Source organism: Raphanus sativus, chromosome 7 (assembly GCF_000801105.2).
Source record: "Raphanus sativus cultivar WK10039 chromosome 7, ASM80110v3, whole genome shotgun sequence".
Classification (NCBI taxonomy): Eukaryota; Viridiplantae; Streptophyta; class Magnoliopsida; order Brassicales; family Brassicaceae; genus Raphanus; species Raphanus sativus.
In genome coordinates, this window is record NC_079517.1 from 19558882 (window position 1) to 19580803 (window position 21922).

Sequence of the window (21922 nt, forward strand, 5' to 3'; positions counted from 1 at the left end):
ATTTGTGTTAAGTTTTTAAAATAAATGAAAAATATTAGTAGCTGCCAAAGATAAATTTTTTTAACAATTTTAAACCCTCACAAAAGAGTAAATCATAAACACTTAAACACTATAGCCTCTACCATTGGACAAAGCTTAAACCCTTGGGTAAAAATCCAAACACTAAACTCTAAATTCTTGGATATACCCTAAACCCTTGGATAAATTCTTAAACACTAAACTGTAAACCCTTGGGTATACCCAAACACTAAATCTCTCTCTCCTCTCTCTCTCTCTCTCTCTCTCTCTCTTCTCTCTCTCTCTCTCTTCTCTCTCTCTCTCTCTCTCTCTCTCTCTCTCTCTCTTCTCTCTCTTCTCTCTCTCTCTCTCCCTCTCTCTCTCTCTCTCTCACTCATCGTAAACACTAAACACTATTCCCTAAACCCTTGGACAAAGCTTAAACCCTTGGGTAAAAATCCAAACACTAAACTCTAATTTCTTGGATATACCCTAAACCCTTGGATAAATCCTAAACACTAAACTGTAAACCCTTGGGTATACCCAAAACACTAAATCTCGCTCTCTCTCTCTCCCCCTTATCGTAAACGTTTTTTTTTTGAAAAATATAAAAATGTAAACATTCTTTTAATTCACCGATTATCTTTTAACTACCACAATTTTGATTTATATAGGAATGTTTCTTAGTTTAATATTTTATCATGAATTTTTCTTGGGTGAATTACCAACTAATCATAGTTTGCCAATTAATGTACAGCTTTTTTTAAAGATAATAAATAAAATAATAATATGGTGCAACTTGGTATCATAAATATTTTTATTAACTTACCTTACATTTGTTTACTTGGAAGTGAATGTTCTCATATTAATGACACGAAAGTAATATTTATATAATAAATAATGAAACCGTTTAAGGAAATATATTAAATTTGTATTGTCATAAAATTATATACATATGAAATGATGTGAAACTTGCGCAAGTAATCAATATTAGTAAGGTAAGTTAATAAAAATAAGTTCCTAATTAAATACAAATCGTTAAATTGGTTGCGCAATGTAATAAATATGATATCAAGAATGAATAGTTTACTATATTTGTAATAAGGAAACTTATTAATACACGTATTTATTAATATTCTTGCGCAAGTAAGAATTTATGAGGTTAGTAATTAGTGTTACTTTCATATTAGGTTTTCATATTAGGTTGTAGATGATAAAAATAAATTAAAAAAAGAAATTCTAAAAATCAACCAATAAGAAGTATATGTGTATAAATTACGACAGGAGGTTTGATATGCAGGGACCCTCTTAGAAATGTGTATAAATTATATGTGCATTTTCATAATTTTTATGCGTATTTTCTTTTGTGATAGACATGAAATTTCATGTAATTATATAAAGTTCAAATTCTTGAGTAAGTTTTGATATAAAAGTCAGTCACACTATCATAAGATTTTATGTTAAGAACCAGTGGTATTATCTCAATTGCCTTGTGTCTTAGCAAACAACAGAAAAATACCTACTACAGCAGAAACAAAAATTGTTGCACAAAAAAGGAAGCACCAAACTAATATTGAAGTTACTTAAAGTTTCAAGTTAATCAATAATAGCACATGAAAATCTAACAATTTCATATTTATTTCATTTCGAAATTAAGGACCCATATAATAATGAGGTGGAATCATACATTTTGAAGAAATTTTAGATTACAACAGCAAATATATCTTGAGGTTAAAATCATATATCTTACAACAAATTTTATAAATAGATAAAATGCCAGATTTTGACCACACGGACTTTCATCAGTGAAGAACAAAATGACAAAATAAGATTCGGTTCTTTAGGGGGAAGACCAAACTAAACCGGAGGGAATAGAAAAAAAAATCATTTTTGAACCGGTTAAAGAATCACAAATGTGAACCGGATGATGAGCCGTCATGGCTGCTCATATCCCAGTTATGTTTCTTCTTGTGCTCGAAATTCTGAAAGCAAGTCAACGGCCTCATCTGATATTAAACATGTGAAAGAAGAAACATGTTAACAGGTAAACATAATCTAGAAACCTAAGTAACAAAAGGACAAACTCAGTAGTACCCCCCATTGTCGTTTGTGACCCATATGATGAAGAATAGACTCGAGCCGTTTAATGATCTCTCTGAAAGTAGGTCGCTTGGCTGGTTTATTTTGCCAGCATTCTTCTATCAACCTATGGGATACCAAAAAAAAAATAGACCGAACCTAACCGGTTAATGACATGAACTTAAACCAATCAACGATGCAAAACTGTCCCTTCTTTTTTGTTTAATGGTGAAGAGAAAGAGTAAGACTAACGTTTTAAGTCCATGAGGGTAAAGCAATTTGATGGAGCTTTGAACAGTGGCCGCTCTTTGCTGGCATAAGCTTCTGAAGCTTCACTGTCTTCCTTTTCAGCAAATGGCATTCGTCCTTCTATCATCTAAAAAAGTTCTAACATTCAAAAGGAATCAACAACATGAACAAAGAAACAGCAAAAACCATAAGAAAAAAAAAAGGTTTTAACTTACCTCTTGAACGATCAAAGCAAAGGAGAAAACATCAGCTTTTGTGTCATATTCTTCGCTGCATCGCGGTGAAATCGTTAGAATAGGGTATCTGCATATAAACCAAAAGAAAAGTCAGCTCCGATAAAATATGTATATATAAAAATAGAAGAATGGTTATGTTGCTTCATCGCCACTTTGTACTCTATATATAGTCCTTTGATGGTGAAGAGTATTAACGACGCAAATAATATTACTTGCGAGACTTGCGCAAGTAATTGGTTATAATAAGGTATGTAAATTAAATGACGTTTGATTAAAGGAAACATAATAAATTTGTAAAATTAAAAACGAATATGCATATTATATGATGCGAGACTTGCGCAAGTAATCAATATAAATAAGGTATGTTGATAATAATTAGTTTCCTAATTAGATATAAAACATATTTCCCATTAAGACATTTAATGATTAGTCGACATTTATTAAAATTGTTTTGCAAGCTATGATTAATGGTCGACATTTATTACGATTCTTGCGCAAGAAATGATTAGTGCGATTAACAATTAATGTCTTTCCAAATTTAAAGCTCGAGTAGAAAAATAAATCAAAAAGAAAAAATAGAAAAATCCGACCAATAGAATCGCGAGAATTTTCGTCAGAAGAGCTGTGTGAGCGCCACGTGTCCAATGTACTTCTCTTTTAATATATAGGAGGATATTAATAATTAGCATGATTTCATTTTTTAACATGATTTCATTTCATTATGACTTACAATGATTTTCATGTCCGGAATTGTAATAATTATTATGTTTCATTTTTTTACACATATTATGATTTGATTAGATTTCAATAACAATTTTTTTACTATAATAATTATGATCTCGTGATTGGTTAATAATAACATATTATGGTTTTTTCTAATTTATTTTCTCATAAATTATAGTTTCTGAGACATTTTAAATTTTTAAAAATTACCAATACTCTAAACATATTATGCTTTTTTTTTTAAATTACCAATACTCTAATATATTTGCCTTGTCACTTAAATATGTCATTATTAAGTTACCATAATAGTACCTTTGAAATATATATCGATTAGTTAAGAACGTATATAAATATATTAATTACATGGTATGTGTTTTTGGCAAGGTTTGGCCGATGGAAAAAAATAATTCAAAAAGAAATTAAAAAAATACCGACCAATAAGATTATAAGAATTAATTCGAGAGTGTCTTGTATGATCGCCACGTAAGCAGAAATCACTAAAGTGACTTCTCTTTTAATGTATAGGGAGATTACAATATTTACTTTCCTTTTTATACTCATCCTAACTACTTCATTAATTTTACATTCATAACTTTCAGTATTTATTATATTTTTGTTACTTAAAATAACCATAAAATAATTTATTTAAAGCTAATCAGCACATATGAAGCTCGTGTCGTCTTCGATCCATGCTCACCGCACCAATTTGTTACGAACGAAGTATATATTACTCAATAACACTCGCAATACAATGTACTAATGGATCTATCCTCAAGATTGTTCTCTCAATACAAAGTAGCAATCGGTTCTAAGTAAAGACTTAACGAATGTATATTACATTTCCGACTCTCTTTTATTTATACTACAATTGAAATGTAACTGCAAAAACTCTTTACTTCCAAGCTTTCATTTCTTCTACACTTCCCTCCTCTTTCCTCTGCTTGCCTCTTCTCGTATACACCCTCCAAAGCATAGCACCCGCTCATGATTCCTAACAAGTTTTTAATGTATTATGCCTTGAAGTTTAAGCAAACATGTTTGGGAGTTCTTTCTAAATTCTCTCGCCATAAACTTTTTAGGAAATGTGTTTGTACACAACCATTTTGTATAATACTCGTTACTTTTTCCTTTTCTACCAACAGCCTAAATTCATCAAATTGTTATTTCTTTCTATCGGTCTCACGCAACTCACACATCAACATATGAGAATGTAACAACAGTTTTCTCTTTCAAAAATAGGCACCATCAAATATATGCTCAAACTAAAGAAAACAACAACAAAAAATGAAGAAATCAGACATGTAAGAAGAAGAAGTTTATGGTAAGGCAACATTTACCCTAATTTCTCATTTTCCTTCTCCTAATTTTCAGAAAACAACAACTAATTCTTTTCAAAGTGACAAAAAGATAAATAAGGGAAGAAAGAAAAAAACAGTATAGGGTTGAAACTAAGGAGATTCAAAAACTAAAGAACTAGAAAAATATCTGACTTGTATATTTACTTTCTACAACCAACGCTTTCATCAAACGCCACGCTAGCTAGTAAAAGCTTCATCGTCCAATCACTTGTACTCCTGCGTTTGACAGAAACAACGACTAATGTCTTAATATCATGGGTGATGATGAAGATTTCGTAGTTCCAAGGTTACAAAAAACAGTGTTAGTTACCTCTTCTTATTTGACCGCTCTGAGCAGCTTCCCCAACCCGAGACCTAGACAACGATCTGAGATTCATCAGAGACGCTGGAGTAAGAGGCAGAGGCGGTGGAGACACTACTCTGTTTTGGTTCGTTTCAGGCAAGGAGGGTTGTTGTTCACTCTGGTTTCTTGAAGGTATGGAGTAGCTTCTTGGTACAACCAAAGGAGGAACCGGAAGAGGTGATGCCACAATGTTCTTGGACACAGAAACATTGCTTCTTTCTTGACTCCAAGCGGTAACAGGAGCTGAGTGACCAGTCAGAACAGGAGACTTAGAGCGTCGTGGAGGAGCAAATTGACCAGGTGGTCTTGGAAGCTCATGGAGCTCGGTGATCCGCGGAGAAGAAGCGAGCGGGGGTGAAGCAGCAGGAGACAACATCCTTGGAGAAGTTGAGTGAGCCTGCACAGGAACTGGAAGTCGGGTTGAGGATGGTTTGACCGGTCCAGAAAATGCGTGTCGTGGTGCAGCTTCTGTAGGACGAGGAAGACGGGAATAGAGGTTGGTTTCTGCATCTTTATGAGCGGTTTTTATGGGTTCAAGCGGAGAGGAATGCCATAAATGTGCACTGTGGTTTGCTTGCGTGAAGATTGATGAGGACTTTGAATCGACAGGAGTTGGTAATACGTAAGCATTTGTCGATAAATCAGACTTCTTCTGTGGGAACAACGGAGCTGAATGGCTGCTCCTTCTTGGGTTCTCTTCTCTATGATCTGCATTTACATTCAATGCTCCTTGTGGTGTAGGTAGCGCTTCTACTCTCTGCTCACTTGTTATGTAGTCAAAACTGAGTTCTCCATCTCTGTTAACATGTCGGTCATCATCATCGTCATCCTCACTACAATCCATTTCGTTCTCGTTATCAGAGAGCTCATAGTCGATGTGTTGTCTCTCTGCAGCAACTTTGACTTGTTGCTCTACTGCCTCGAGCGATTTCAGACCAGACAAGAACAGGTGCATCTATGAAAATATTAAAGAAAGAAAGTGTAAGAGACACTAATCGATCAGATATCAGTAAGCTTAGTTATTTGGGAAAGGTACCTGAGCAGTGTGGTGGCGGGCTGCTTGGGTGAGGAGACTTCGAGCTTGTCCTTCCTTGAGAGATTTCAATCTGAAAATGCACAAAGTGGCCTCGTCTTGTAGCTCATCACGAGTAGTCTCCAACTGTCGGCGGATAAGTCTCTCCCCTTTACTGCCTTTCAGGTGTACCTTGTCTTTCACCATGTTCTTAAAGACGTCTCTGTAAGTGAAGACTCGAGACGTTTAGGCAAGAAATAATCAAACAAAATACTGTGAAAAGAAAACAGGAAATAACTGACCTCTTTTCTTCACATTGTTGCTTCATATCCTGAGAGGGAAAAAAAAACGAAAAGAAAAAGATTAGATTAGCATATTAGATTAGCATATTAGAGGCCTTCGTTAAGGTTGTGCTTTGTCAATTTTGGCTTCAAATAAACTCTTTTTAACTTTGAAAAGGCTAAAGCTAGAGAGCATACCTCGACGGTTCTAAGGTCATTTAGAAGTGACTCTGAAGGTCGAGTAATGGTCTTGAATATTTGAGAACGCTGTAAGGAAAAAAGAGAGTGAAAAACAAGAACTTCTCTCACAAGGGTTGCAACATACAAACTTACATAAGTGTCGACGAGTTTTTGGAGTTCAAACTGAACTTGACCCAACTTGAGCAAAATCCTTCCTGCAGAAGAAAGAAACAATGTTAAACAGTACAATACAAAACCTCCATGTTAAGATGAATCTTCAAAAAACAAAAAGAACAGACTTACCACTTTGTTCATCGTTATGGGGAGAGATTTGCTCCAAGCATGAGCCCATCTCCCCCAATGATTCAGAGAACTCTGACATTACCAAAGAAATTGATTTAGAGTCTAATAATATAGTAATGTTCAACTATGACCAAGAGTTGATAATAAAAGTTGTAAAGAAACAAAAAGAAAAAGGTTGAGAATTTGTATATAATAATATATTACCATAAGCGCTATTGGCAGTGGCAGCAGCAACAGAGAGTAATCTATCATAACTCTCTCTCATTTCTTGCATATCCTGAAAAACAATTAACTTAGGCTTATTATATCCACCACATATAATTATAAAACTAACCTCATTATTCATTGAAACCAAATTAAATAAATCATCCAGTCTAATTCCGGAAACAAAACAACCAAGTAGCTAACTTAGAAAAGTCACCATAACTAACTAACTACATGTCAATTACTTTTTCTTTTTCATGAGAATCAAGTAACTAACCAACATCAGTTAACTAACTAACAATACTACATGTCAATGTCAATTTTGACATAGTTATAGGCCTAGAAAATGGTGATTGGTTAATCACTTTTTGATAAGTAAAATTACGACAGAAACTCGATCCAATCAAAAGCAAACAAACAACCCAGCGAATTAAAAAAAAAAAAAAAGGAAGAAGCCAAGTTTAAAATCTCATCTACACAAGTTGTACCTTGGAGGCTCGAGCAAGGCCATCAATCTGTGCAGTAGGCAAAAGCTCTTCAATATTAACCGCATCAACCTTGGGCAATGCGAATCTTCTTAACCTCCCTAACGATGCTTTCATCATTTCTCCCGATTAATCAATCAGAACAAACTCCTCCTCTACAAAATCAGAGACTTCCCAACAAATGAGAGGATACAGACAGAGACAGAGAGAGAGAATTGAGATTCAAGTATTGTGGATTGTGTTCAAAGAAAGAAAGAAAAGCTCTACTCTAAAAAAGTTTCTTTTTTTTTTCTTTTTGTTGGTCAAAGAAAGAAACAGATCGAACCGCCGGAAAGACGGAGACGAGACCAATTTTGGTGAAGAAATCTCACGCGTGTAAGTAAACATCAACGGCTTAGACTGGAACATTTACACGTGGCCTGATCTTAACCGATATAATTGTCCAAAAGTCTAAAGATTTTATGTTGATGCTGACACGTCATCATCCTTTTGGACTTGACCGGAAGATGGTCAAAAATATCTGCCCTTGTTGTTTTCGTCAAAGTCAAGGCGTTTAGATTTGAACATTTGAATTCTCATGTTTTGTTGATTTCAACTGGATCATATAAATTATATGACTTTTCAATATCACTCGCTTAATCATCATGAGAACATCTGACCATTATGATTACGACGTAACGTATTTCACTAGGAGACGATGGGCAATCGCGCAATGTCGAAAGAGCTCGACGTCTGATGTATGTGTATGCCCGCCCCGTGTATATATGTCCTTTTCTTCTCTATTCATTCTCGTTACCGCTACTATTAAAATCATCTGGAGGATTCGCTAATTTGTTTCAATTAAGCCAACTTATCTTTTTTTTTTTTAAGCCAACTTATCTTTGTTGAATTTCTTTTCAAAATCCTCGTTCAATCCCATCGACTTTGACATATGTTTCAATCATGTGAAGTTAACTTTATCGACCTATCTCAAATCCAAACTAGATAGATCGATCATCGACTTCGATCTTACGCATTCCTCTTAGTCCATATAACCAAAACTGAAAGTGAAATAAAATAACCATCATAGCTATTCCAAATTAAAGTTTGGACACATGTACGTTTTAATACATTATAAAGAAGAAAAAGCAAATCAACATCAACTTTATGAAAAGGAAAAAAATGATTGAAATAGCAACTGAATTCGATTTTCTTTACACAATGTTTACCCGATGAAAAATACAATATAAATGTCTATGTCAATAAAACATTAGTAATTTTTTTATATTTGTTTAGACGTATTGTTTGTAGGAACAACTTATTACATTCATCCAAATTCAGAGATTCAATCGACCTGATGGTTTTTTGGTAAGATATTGTTTCTAGGGTACATTGTATCATTATCATTTGATTCACTTGAATATGTAGTCTGAGACTTGATTTGTGTTTGCTACAAAGTGGTCATGCATTGTGCTGTTAAAGGCAATCTACTTTCATTCTCATGCTCTTTACTGTATTGAGATTCATGTGACTGGTTTCATACGACATTCATGTCACCTCCTTGTCATCATCATCGTATCTGTTTTTGTTTCCACCTCCTTTGCTTTTCTAAGCTTGAGATTATCATGGGTTTTGCTTTAAACCGATTTTAAACGTGCTTTGGGCATGACTCAGGTTGTGGAAAGTTCAGATGTTGTATCCAAGCTTGTGAAGTTTACTGAACAAAGCAAAACCATGAAGGAGATGTTTGGTCTGGCCTTCACGCATCCTTCCTTGTTGACATCTCAGAAAGCGCATGGTTCAAGTGTTTTTTTGCAGGTTATTGCTGGTGTTACTGGCAAGAAACATAGCTAAATACATGCAATGATTTTCCCCTGTTTTCCTTACATTCAGATTCTCTCTGTCTTTAACTCATTCCATTCTCAAATGAAATATGCTAAGTCCTCATGTTGTTTTTTACATAAAGGCTTGTGTGTAAAGTACACTGTTCAATCTTTTTATCACATGTATTCGGTTCTAAATGACCAAACGAAAAGCTTTAAACTTTTGTTGCCACATGAAAGTGCACATACATACATCACAAAGATATTAATTTACATTATGATGAAATTGCTAGTTTTACAAACACTCTTAATAGCTCTTTTACATCAACTTGATCCTCAATAGGTAGACCAAAAGATGATCAGTATTTGCTTGTTAATTGTAATGCACTTGAACATATATGCTTATGATAAATATTTTGATATATTATATTGTTTTAATTTAGCTTATGATTTATGAAAAAAAAATGTTGTTATATTTATAGACTATATGTATTATTTAGCTTTTTATTTGTGATAAATTTGTAAATTTGACTAAAAATTTATGATAAAAATGAGTTGTTAAATTTGTAAATTTGACTAAAAATTTATTACCAATAAATTATAATATTTGGATAGATGTAAATATATTTAAACTATATTTTATTTATTTAAAATATAATTTTACAAATTTAAACTACATGTTTCTTATATCTGTAACATATATTTGCCTTATTTGTTTGAGGTGCTAATTTCGAAAATTAAATGTATGATTTAGTTTTATGACAAAAATATTGTTATATTTGTATATTTGACCAAAAAATATTACCAAGTAAACATAATACTTTTGTGGATTTAAATATATTTAAAATACATTTTATCTATTTAAAAGACAATGTTACAAATTTTTAAAAATAAAATATGAATAAAATGATAATAGCCGCAGCGTCTGTCAAACGAACGGTATTTAATTTTGCTTTCTGCGTCGGCGTCAGCGTCGGCGTCAACTTTCTGCGTTTTCGAAACGAACAACAATCTGCGTCGGCGTCGGCGTTAGCGTCGGCGTCGGCGTTAGCGTCGGCGTCAGCGTCTATGAAACGAACATCAGATAAACGAGTTTGACGCAGTCGCCGACGCCGACGCCGACGCTGACATCGACGCTGAAACCTGCGGCAACCAAACGAACAGGGCTCTAATGGTTTTTTGGTAAGATATTGTTTCTAGGGTACATTGTATCATATTGGAGAGAGCGACATAACCGTCCACTGGATAACGAGCAGCATTGCAATTTCTACTTATCAAAATGATTGACAAAAACGTTTAAAATTTTTTTTCAAGAATTTAAGGTACATGAACATATTTCTCCAATTTTAGTCTGCCACAAGCTCAGCTTAACAAATACAAACCATTGCCTATAATCAAAAGAATGAAACAACTAGAAGTTTAAGCAAAAAACAAAAAAAAATCCAACAGCTCGAAGTTTAAAGATCTTCCTAGCTTTTGATCCGCCCTTAAAAGAGCGGGTATATTTTTTGTTTTAATTTAATTTTTGATATTTTTTTCTTTCTGATTATATTTTTTTTTTGGTAATCATATTTTTGTATAAATTTTAATCAAAATATATTTTATTAAACAATAGCAATTTAAAAATTGATTCCGTATCGCACGATTAAGGCTGGATTACGGATTGAACTCGTCCGCTGACCCGCCAACCCGCAGGTTTTTAATTTTGTTTTGGTTATAAAATATGATCCGCACAACCTGCAAACAAATAATTTTGTACCCGCATCCGTTCTGCTTAATTTTAAGGTTATCCGGGGGTTATATATATTTTTAAATCATTATTTAATTTAATTTTTATAAAAAATATATTTATAATAATAAATTATACATGATTTAAATAAGGGCGAGAGTATTTATAGCTTCCCCTCGAATTTATGTTTAGCAGTTATCATTCTTAACCATTTACTTTATAATATTACTCAAACTCTTTTATCAGTTATATTAATATGCAGATAAGCAGTTACATATTTTTTTTTTAAATTGGACACAACTATTATCAAGAGGGAATGATCCTATTTTAATGGTATTAATCATAAATACCGCCTTAAAAAACGTGATAACTGATTTTGGTAGAAAAAAATTATAATATGGTCAGCGTTTTAATATGGTCAGCGTTTTGCGTTTTAACAAAAATATATTGATATATTGAAAAATCGTTAAAATAGGAAGAGAGGTAGTTAAATAAATAGGAAGAGATCGTTGCAATATATTGATAAGAAGCAGTAACTGAATTTGGATAAATTAATTATTTGATTCCTGAAATGTATTTTTTAATTATTTTTGGATAAATTTAATTATCCTGAATTTGGATAAATAAATTAATTATTTTTTTACATAAGTATTTGTTCTATTAATTTTGTTATAATATAAGACCCATTAAACTAAATGAGTTTATATATATATTTGATTCCTGAAATGTTATTGTTTGTTATATAAATACTCAGAATTTAAATTAGATATGAGTCTTATTATTAGGTAACAAATAGGAGTAAAAGAAAATATATTAACCCTTTTGAATAAAGAAAAACATATACGTTATATTATTTTTGGGGGATAAGCATTGAATGAACTATTATGGAGTAAATAAATACATCACGTTTATATTTAAATGCAATTTGATGATTCTATGTAGTATTTAAGAGGTGGTTACTTAGATGCAGTTAACAAATAATTGTTACACCACTAAACAATATTTATAAAGTGATTATGGTTATTTAGGTGCAGTTATAAAAATTAAAAGATGGACATAACTTACTATCAATTGGTTATGTTTAAGAATTAATAGAATAGATATCCTAAATATAGTCTCAAAAAAATGCATTTATCGTAACAATTTTTTTTTAATATAGTTTGCTGTAACAAGGCAAAAAATATTGCTACATGAATTCAAATGCCCTGGAAGCTAAACCCAAAGACCATAACATTATATGATTATCTAACCACAAACTATTTAAAATGATAATTATTGTGGGTTTTTTATATTAGTTTTAATAAATTAACTAGATTTTGACCCCACACTTTCAAAGTGCAGGATTATTTCTGAAACAAATTAAATTGATATGATATAAATTTTCATTTTTGATTATAACATTTTAAATGTTACACATGAAATATTATATTCAGTGTTCTGAAACACGATCTGGATCCGCGGTTAAACTGACAAAACCGATAACTCTATATGCAATCCATTTTTTTAAACTCGTTATTTAAAAACTTTATAAAACTCGCAAAAACCCGCTAAAATCTGAGACCCGACTATCGGTTGAACCTGTTGATGACCCATTATATGATACAATTTTGACTTAAATTTTCATATTTAAAGTATTTTAATTTATGAATATTTAGATGAATAGTTGATATATTATAAATGTGATGCTCTAATTTTACAAAAGTTTGTCATACAATTTTTAGTGAAACTAACTTATCATTTTAAAGAGTAATGGATCAATATTTGAGAGGACGAATACTAAAATAGACATAGATTTGAGCATCATCGATTCGTATACGGTTATTACAATATAACTGCTTATTTATTTAGTTTGCTTTTATTTTTCACATGTTATTAGAATTTTTTCGATGTTTTGTTTTTGGTTTATTTTAAATTTCAATTAAATTTAATTTTACTATTCATATTAGATATTCTAATATTTATTAATTTTCATTTTTATATATTTTTATTATATATCTAATAATAATATTTTTATTAGATTTTGACCCATACTTTAAAGCACGAGATAGATTTTTATTCAAAAACTTATTTACTGGAAATTAGAAATCTTATACATATGTATATCTTTTATAAAAACATAAGCTATTAAAGTAAATATAATAAAAATTTACATGAATATAATTTTATTAAAATAAGATAATTTATTTATATAACTTACCTCGTATAAATTTATTTATATTTTAAAACTTTAAATTATAGTACATTTTTTTTTACTTTTTATATTGGTAAAAACTATTTTATTATTATATTTTTTGTCATCATTATTATATAAATTAATTATTTTCATTCTACCGTCTCATACTTGAATAATATATTAAACTATGTGGTTTTCCCGTGCTCATGCACGGGTATAAATGTTAAAAAATAATATCATAATAACTGATTATATTATTTTTAAATCATTTTTATGTTATATATATGCTTTGTTATAAATAATATTATATTATGTTAATTAAACTTATGATTCTACATATATAATGTCCAGTCAATTTGGTTATTGTTTGGATCTATTGGACTGGATCTACTTTTCAAATTTCAACCATAATATTTTTTGTTATTAATAGATTAAGTTTTGTCATTTGCATTTAAATGGTTGTTAAGTTATTTTTCAAATGTTAAAAAATAAATACCCAAAACATTTATTGTGATATACTTTTGAGAAATCATTTTCTATAAATAAAATATTAAGTTACTTTGAATTCATATATTTTAAATTTGTATAGTTTGATAAAAATATAAAGAAACTGTAAAAGAAAATTTGTAATTTAATAAAAAAACATTTTGCAAGAAAATAAGTAAATAACCCAGTAATATTAATTAAAAAGATTTTTATTTCATTAAATATATTTATTTTTATGTTATCTAAATTATCTTTAATCATCTAATAAAATAGATTGATATAAATAAAATATTGTTATTACTGTTATAATATTTATTATTATTTTATGATAATGTTTAAAATGGAATATATTTTTTTAATATCAAGATTATTTTTTGTTAACTTTCTTTTTATATAACCAAATTATGTATGATATTTATTTTTCGTTTTTTAATTTATTATTTTCTTTTTAACACTTTTCCATTATTGAAAAGATATAAAGAAAAACGGAAACTAATTTTTTATATATTGTTAACAATTAAATATGATATTTTTAATTCAGTAATGATAATTTTGTAATTAACTATCGCAATAATCAACGTGGGCACTAATACTAAAAAAATAGTTTTTCAAATAATATTATAGATATTCATCAATCATAATTTTATATTCTAGTTTTTAAGCAAATAAATTAGAATAAGTTATGATCATCCATAACTAAATATGAATTTTAATATTACGTGAAAAGAATATATGTTACGTGATGATTTTCTAATTAATTAATGGTTATATATTGAGTTGTGCCTTTAATAAGGGGTATGTAAAAATCAAATATATTCTTAGTCATGATTTCATTCCATTTATTGTCAATGTATATATTTAAAATTAGAATCTTAGATAATTGTTTTATCTATTTCTTTTGGTTAAATGTATTATATTAACTTATAAAAAATTACTAAAAATCATAGAAAATTGTATAGTTAGCAAAGACTAAAACTAAACAATATTTATAAAAAATTAGATATCTAAAACAGCTAATGATATTACTATTAAAATTTATATTTTTTTGAAAATGCAGAAAATTTTAGATAATAAAAACATTATATTTATAAAAGTAAAATTAAATAATATTTCGAAATTAAAAATGTCATATTTGAATATATTTATTTTAGTGATGATTTATGAATTATTACCATATTCTAAAAAAATTACCAAAAATATAAATCAAGATTAAATGTAATATATGAGTTACTGCCATATTTTAAAAAGTTTTCCAAAAATATATATCAGCATTAATTGTAATTGTACATGTCTTATTTAACCATATGACATGTCATCAATTTTAATAGCCACGTCACATTTGTTTTTGCGAAAACGATTGTAGAGAAGACATGTGGCAAATCACTTCGCAAATAATGTCTAGGGAATTATTTTAATATTTTAATTAAATTATGTATATTAACTTATGAAGTTATTTATTAGTTTTTATATTTTACTTTAATATTGTTTTAATAAGTTGAAGTATGTTGTAAAATTCATGAATATATTTTATTCTGTTATTTTATAAATATTATAGAAATTTTATTTCTCAATATATAGATGAAAAATGAATTAGTATTAATGTTTTTAATTATAGTTAATATTAATTCTGACTTTTATTATTTAAAAGTAAATATTAAAAATAAATGTATATTTACATTTTAATTAAAAGATATTATTAAAATCTAATTAGATATCTTATTTTTAAAATATAAAAATAATTTGTTAGATATAATATATATATATAAAGTTAGTCGCAGGAGAATAAATAAAAATTAAATAATTGTAATAGTTCAATATAGACTACTTGTAAGTAGATAAATATTGCTTCTGTTTTAACTAATAGTATTGATACTTTTTGGTAAATATTAATAAATTACTACTTAATAATCATTTTTTGGTAAAGCCACTCTTTTCTTCTTCCAAATTTCTTTCTCAAACTAAAAGGCAGTTTAGGTCTGCAGCACCTTTTTTTTTTTTAACACCTGTCTGCAGCACCTAGATGATAAAGTTTTGGACTATGAAAATGTATTGAGAATCTAATACTCTGATTCTAAGAACTATTATGTTGTGCTTTCATTCCGATTCTTATAAACTGATCTTTACAAATTGTGCTTTCTTTTTTTATTCGTGACAAAACTACATAATCAGTATAATCATAATTCTTAAGAAAAACTAACCCATCCTTTTATAAGAACATCTTGATAAAGCCATTAGAAGAAGCTAAGGTGGAGAAGGAGATGGAGGAAGAACATTTCCATCTTTCTCTATAAGAAGATCCAAACTCTCTGTTTCAACAGTTTCTTTTTCTTCATTTTCTCCTTCTTCTTCTGATTCGGATTCAGGTTCGATATTCTTGCGGAAAACATGGCACAAAACCCAATCAGTCTCTGAAATTGTCAATGGGAGGCTAAATTCATCCATGAACCAATTGTATTGTGGAGGTTCGTCTTCATCTGACAAAAGAATATCGTTTGGCTCCTCTTCATGATCAATGAAAGTGAATATACGTTTGATACCGACTAATGTATCATAATTCTTTGGATCTAACACACCAGTTTCTTCTCCGATTTGTTTCCAAATACTATGAGAGTTGGGAGTAACTTGGCTGTCAAGTTTTCTGCAATAAAAGTACCAATGCGTTTCTCTTGGATAGCCTGAAAGAACAAATAGAGATAGAGATAGAGATCAAACATTAGTTCACTACCCCATAAGCAAATCCCTGACGATGGAACACGAAACCTAGAAAGAAAATCTGGTTAATCTTGTCACAAAATTTAGGTTTATAGGATTGGTGAAAACTTACCAGGCAAGTCACGAGGATGTCTTGAGAAGATATCATGACACTCTTCAGGTACAATGGGAGATCCCATTGGTTGTTCCAGAGCTTTTCTCGTCAAGAAATATTTTGAAATCTCACAATCTGTTGGACGAAACCTGAATCCTACAGGCAAAGCTTTGTGTTTTGGTTCCATAAGAGTATTCAATGGCTAAAAGTTTGTGATAAGAGTGATATTGTGAATCCTTATTGAATGATTATATATAGTGTCGGAGCTCTTTCGTAAGAGCATGTCCAACCGTTGCTTTTTCATAGGGTTCTAAGAAATTTTAAATATTAAAATAATTAGCATAAGGAAAGATAATATCAAAAAACGTTTTTTTTTTGCGAAGGACTTTTAGAAACAGTTTTATACCTTGTGTTGCCATATGTCATGATATAAATGGCTTATCATTTACAAACAAAATAAATTTTAATCAGAAAATTTTATAATGTTATTATTTAATGGTTAATATACTGATTTTTTAGAACTTCACCGTTGGTGATGCTCAAGGACAACTACAAATTAAACAAAAAAAAAGAGAGTGCATATGATAATGCATGCGTTGGCCATATTTATAGTATTATATTCTAGCACAAGACAATTAGATTATTATTATTGCATTGGAAAAACTACAAAAATGATTCATATATTAATAAATATATAGAAATGAGAAAGCTAAAAATAGAGTCAACTTTTCTCATACTCTTATTTCTCTACGCACAATCTCTTATGGATTTCATTGATCTTCTATACCTTTTTTTTATAATTCTATATTTGATCAAAACACAAAATCCCTAATCAAATTCTCCTCCCTCTTCAAAATTAAACCCTAACCCCCTCCATGGATTAGTGAACCCATGAGCAAGTATTTAACTTCTATACCTTTCAAATTTGAAAAAAATATATTTTAAAATCGTTTTTAACCATATTTTAATGATTTTCGTGAAAATATGAAAACACATTTTTTTATTTTTGAAATATTTTTATCAAATTCTATAAATCAAATAAAAAATATTTACGTTTCCGATTTAATTTATGATTTTTCGTTATACATATAAAATTAAAAGAACAAAACTGTCTAATAGATAACTATAATGAAAAGAAAAGGATTCTAATTTTGATTGGTAAATATAATATTCTTCTCCTCTTCACCAGTAAATATAATTATTGTATGAAACTATTAATCACAGATATTTTTAAGAAATCACAAATGTTATGATAAACACTACGCTGAATTAATCCGCCTGATAATTAAATTGGATTTCTAAATTTTGTTTGGCGAGGTGAATCAATTTTATTTTTGTTTTGTTTATATCAAAGAGACTTTCTGTTGTGGCTATTGGAATTGGATTCTTGAATTTGATACTGATGAAGAGGAAAGAATGTCTTTTGTTTTCTTCATAGTTAAGGCAGAGAAGAGGGAGAACAACGAGTTGTAGTTTGATTGGAACTTCAAGCATCCATTTGAAAGGTTTGGATGAAAGACACATACTGTCATTGGGATATAATTAAGAATAGTTTTGTCTTAAAATAGTGAATTTGAAAGACTCAAACCATTATTACCAAAATTATATGAAAATGTATTTTTTTCTAAAATTACGGAGCCTTGAAATTTTTTATGACCATATTTTCTATAAGAATTATATTCGATATTACTCACTCACAATAAAAGACTTATAAATTAATAATGTCAGGAGTATAATTTTATTAATTTAGTAATATATTATTTTATTAAAAGATTTACTAGATTGAAAACTTTAATTTAGTATCAGAAAATATTTTAATTTATCAATATAACAATTTAGCAAATACTTAAAGTAATTAAAATTTTGAATTATATATATATTTTTTAAAAACTCATATATTTTGCATTATATAATTAATTTACTAAATGGAATTTATGTTTTAATAATCAACCCATGTAAATTAATTTATAAACTGATTCATGTGAATATCAAACAGTATGAAAGTTGCAGATTTATATACAGTTTAGCTATTGGGGCAAGAACCGAGAAGAAGAGAAAAAAGTAGAAAGAAAATCAAATCCTAAAGAAAAAAAAAGCACATGATAAAAGAAAGAAAAGATACAAAGATATTCAATCAGAAAAAAAAAAACATAGGTAATAATGATATCAATTAATGTTGTATCAAAACTGCGAGAGAAGCCTGAGAAGAAAATCAATCTCCTTTTGTGAAAACTCAGGCCTTGTATTAATGGCAGCAACATCATCCTTTGACCCTGATGATGGTGATGGTGATCTTATCATCATGAGTGTAACTGACTCAGAAATCTCCTCAACAAAGTCTACAATCACTCCTTCAATCCCCATCACATATTGCATGTACACTGCCTCTCCCACATTGCTGCAACATACCCGTTTATAATCAATACATCAACTCGGAGCTTAGAGAGTTTGGCTGTGCAAAATGAAGAAAGGAATGAAGAAAGCTTTACTTGAGTTTGCCGTATGTGAGGAGAGAGAGGTTGGACTCTTTGATTTTGGAAATGGCTGATGGGTTTCTGAAAACTCCTTTAACCTCTGAAACAATACCTTGTAGCTTTCCTTCCAAGCAAACTTTGATGGCTTCTTCCAGTGAGTTTCTTCTCTCGTCATTGTACATTTGGTTCCCCGCATTAGTCAGAAAGAAAACCTAAGAAAACAAACCAAAACAATCATGATTAGCGGTTGCATCAAAATGGATGCATTTGGTGAAAATTAGGATTAAATAAGTTTTGAGATAGGAACATACCGGGTAAGTGCTCTGCAGTTCCCTAACAAGCTGTGCTGCATCTGGTTGGAAACTTGAGAAGATCACTGGTCTGTCTTTGGCATAATCAAACACCACCTGTAGTTTGTGCCACACGTACCAAATGGAAACAGGAAAAAAAAAAGGTTATGACCTTTTTTCCTAATAAATAATAATACCCTTAGAATTGGTTGGACTTAGTTTTATGATCATACCTGCAGAACTGTTCTCAAGACATGGACGAGAAACTCTCGCTCATAAACAACCTGATCATCGAATTTCAACTCGATATTGAACCCTAGAGATCGCTCAACACGTTCAAAAGCTTCTTGTAGCGTGCAAAGGGGATCATCAGAGTCAACGTCCCATCTCAAAACCTGACCTTCTTTGGATTTCCTCATAAGGGTCTTCCCTGATTTCTCAGCTTCTTTCTGAGGTCCATAGAGGAGGAACTCAGAAAGGCTCAGATCAGTCACTCTACTCTCATTAACAACACCCTGAACACAAAATGCAGAAAAAAACAAGATCCATCTATATAAGATATTTGTTGTTTTGGGCAAATCATAAGATCTAATCTTGCATTAGGATAAAAAAGAATCAAGATCTAAGAGAAGACTCACATTCTCTTGAGAGTAGATGAAATCATCATGGAAAATGACAGGACAATCATCTTTTGTCACCTACAAAAAGAAACAACCACACAAAGCTCGTGGATTCACTTTCTTGGCCATCCTCTTTCTCCCATCTTCTTGTTCATATCAATTCTAAGAAACTATAAATAGCATCCCCAGGAAAAAAATATCAAAAATCAGAATATTGTTTTACACAAACTTGGCTGCAGAATTAAAAGAGAGGATAGAGTTTTCTTTAAACCCTCTGGTTCTCCGATCAGATGACTGCAACACATTCATACCATTTCCTCTGTGTCCAATCACAGAGAATCCAGGCATCTTAAACGGTTTCGGTTTGCTCAAATCTAAACCGGAGGGACTCATACCTGAATAAGAAGAAGAGTGTAATTAGCAAACGATGAAGGGTTTCTATTTATATTACAAAAATCATCATATATCTACTTGCCAAAACTAGTAAAATCCTGTAATAACTACTATCATTAAAATCAGATTTTCCATTGGGTTGCCTTGGTACACAAGGTAGGGGTTTCGATATGTTACCTTCGGCTAATCCGTAAACAGAGTCCGGGAGGCTAGGGATGTAAGCGACGAGGACAGTACGAAGAGCCATTTTCTCAAGGCTGTAGAGAGAGAAAGAAAAAAGAGACGTTTCGAAATGCTTGTGACGATTTCTTGTTTCTATATTCTTCAGTTTTGTTAATTGGAGTGTTTATATAAAGGGAGCAGGATCTTCTCCTCTTTTCGAATATTCTATTCCACGTCAGTATTGTGCCTTTCCCTGTTGGTTTCTTCCCGCCGTTTGTGGGATCTAGTTACGAGTTACGACAAAGACAATGAGTAACGTTCACATCTTATACGTGGCGTCTAGTCATTGGAGATAATTTTATCTTCGACGCCTCACTCACTATCTTTTCTTTAACAGAAAAAGTTCGTAGAGACCTTGTTTGTTTTCGTGAATTATTTTTCTTGTTTATGTATTTGACCCTACCTTTTGTTTGTCAAAAAAGACCCTGCCTAAATAGGAAAATAAAATATAGACTGGATAAAATATAAAACCAACAGAAGATATTTCTGTCATTGTTCACGATTGTCAAGCAAAAATAATATATCTAGTTTCTATTAATAAATAAAAGAAGCAAAATAAATAAATAAAAAGTTCCTAAAATAGTCAATTTCTCGAAATTGGTTTTTAACATTAAAAATGAAGTAACAGTCAGAGATATAATTACCATCCTAATCCATAATCAATATTGTTTAAATCTTGTAATTTAGGAAATGGAGATCTGATGAAAAACTTGATAAAAACATTTTGTGAAGGTAAGATTGGTCAAAAATCGACGATGTCATTAGACGAGTAATTTTGAATCAGCATAATAATAGTTTTCTTCTTGATTAAAGTTTTAAAATATTTCCTCCATGAAAATTTGATGTATATTTTATTTATCTGACATTTTTAAATATTTGACGTGTTAAACAAGTTGAACAAGTTATCTGACGTGTATGTCAACTACTTGTTTTAACTTAAATGGAACCACCATAAGAAAATAAGGCATATTCTGACGGATATTTCCATAGTCGATATTATCATCGGACAATAGTGACTGTTTTCTGACGACATTCCGACGAAACATCTATCGTCGAAAATTTCTGATAAAATACCAAGAATATCCTACATATTATATAACTGTTATGGTTCGTCGGTATATTCTGACGTATTCCGAGAAAATATTTGATCATTGCCAAGGAAGAATACACCGTTTCATATTTTAAAAATTCCGACAGAATTCCAAATTGAAAAAGATTGTCGGAGTCCCGTCGGAATACCGTCGGATATTTTCCGCAAGCATTCACCTAACTCATTCTTCATTCTCTCTTCACTCTCTCTAATAACAACAAATCCGAAAAAATCATGTCTTTTAGAAATTATTATCGTTGGTGGATGGATAAACCTCATTTGGATTCAAACACTGCAGTTTGGAAGATGATATTGCTGAAACTACCATTGTCTATCAGGATCTTCCTTACCAAGCAGTTCGCCACAGTAAGCGATATAACCAGAGCG

General features: G+C 30.4%; 3 protein-coding genes and 1 long non-coding RNA gene across 4 annotated transcripts; all 4 read right to left on the reverse strand.

Annotated features, from left to right (window-relative positions):
* Positions 1–1748: 1748 nt before the first annotated feature.
* LOC130497581 (uncharacterized) lies at positions 1749–2923 on the reverse strand. The gene is made up of 4 exons (XR_008936565.1): positions 2541–2923; positions 2329–2452; positions 2092–2203; positions 1749–2003 (listed from the first exon to the last, which is right to left on the reverse strand). It is a non-coding gene; the product is annotated as an uncharacterized LOC130497581 (long non-coding RNA).
* A 1643-nt stretch (positions 2924–4566) lies between these two features.
* Positions 4567–7686, reverse strand: LOC108814294 (uncharacterized protein At2g33490). The gene is made up of 9 exons (XM_018586834.2): positions 7454–7686; positions 6966–7038; positions 6762–6833; positions 6612–6673; positions 6477–6545; positions 6300–6328; positions 6022–6220; positions 4953–5940; positions 4567–4858 (listed from the first exon to the last, which is right to left on the reverse strand). Exons 1-9 carry the CDS (start codon positions 7568–7570, stop codon positions 4836–4838), a joined length of 1632 nt encoding a protein of 543 aa, XP_018442336.2. The 5' UTR covers positions 7571–7686; the 3' UTR covers positions 4567–4835.
* Positions 7687–15717: 8031 nt separating this feature from the next.
* On the reverse strand, positions 15718–16652 carry LOC108816454 (NAC domain-containing protein 104-like). The gene is made up of 2 exons (XM_018589026.2): positions 16465–16652; positions 15718–16315 (listed from the first exon to the last, which is right to left on the reverse strand). Exons 1-2 carry the CDS (start codon positions 16631–16633, stop codon positions 15882–15884), a joined length of 603 nt encoding a protein of 200 aa, XP_018444528.2. The 5' UTR covers positions 16634–16652; the 3' UTR covers positions 15718–15881.
* A 1792-nt stretch (positions 16653–18444) lies between these two features.
* Positions 18445–20529, reverse strand: LOC108816246 (glycerophosphodiester phosphodiesterase GDPD2). The gene is made up of 6 exons (XM_018588818.1): positions 20401–20529; positions 19849–20225; positions 19444–19725; positions 19232–19327; positions 18936–19132; positions 18445–18844 (listed from the first exon to the last, which is right to left on the reverse strand). Exons 3-6 carry the CDS (start codon positions 19627–19629, stop codon positions 18628–18630), a joined length of 696 nt encoding a protein of 231 aa, XP_018444320.1. The 5' UTR covers positions 19630–19725; positions 19849–20225; positions 20401–20529; the 3' UTR covers positions 18445–18627.
* Between the last annotated feature and the right edge of the window lie 1393 nt (positions 20530–21922).

Excerpts from the sequence above, each read along its gene's own strand:
- LOC108816246 (XM_018588818.1), bottom strand. The coding sequence starts at position 19,629 with ATGAGGAAATCCAAAGAAGGTCAGGTTTTGAGATGGGACGTTGACTCT. Across the intron at positions 19,328-19,443 it reads TCTTGAGAACAGTTCTGCAG|GTGGTGTTTGATTATGCCAA; the intron begins GTATGATCATAA and ends CACAAACTACAG. Across the intron at positions 19,133-19,231 it reads AACTGCAGAGCACTTACCCG|GTTTTCTTTCTGACTAATGC; the intron begins GTATGTTCCTAT and ends TTGTTTTCTTAG.
- LOC108816454 (XM_018589026.2), bottom strand. The coding sequence starts at position 16,633 with ATGGAACCAAAACACAAAGCTTTGCCTGTAGGATTCAGGTTTCGTCCA. Across the intron at positions 16,316-16,464 it reads ACATCCTCGTGACTTGCCTG|GCTATCCAAGAGAAACGCAT; the intron begins GTAAGTTTTCAC and ends TTGTTCTTTCAG.
- LOC108814294 (XM_018586834.2), bottom strand. The coding sequence starts at position 7,570 with ATGATGAAAGCATCGTTAGGGAGGTTAAGAAGATTCGCATTGCCCAAG. Across the intron at positions 7,039-7,453 it reads GCCTTGCTCGAGCCTCCAAG|GATATGCAAGAAATGAGAGA; the intron begins GTACAACTTGTG and ends ATTGTTTTTCAG. Across the intron at positions 6,546-6,611 it reads AAAAACTCGTCGACACTTAT|CGTTCTCAAATATTCAAGAC; the intron begins GTAAGTTTGTAT and ends TTTTCCTTACAG.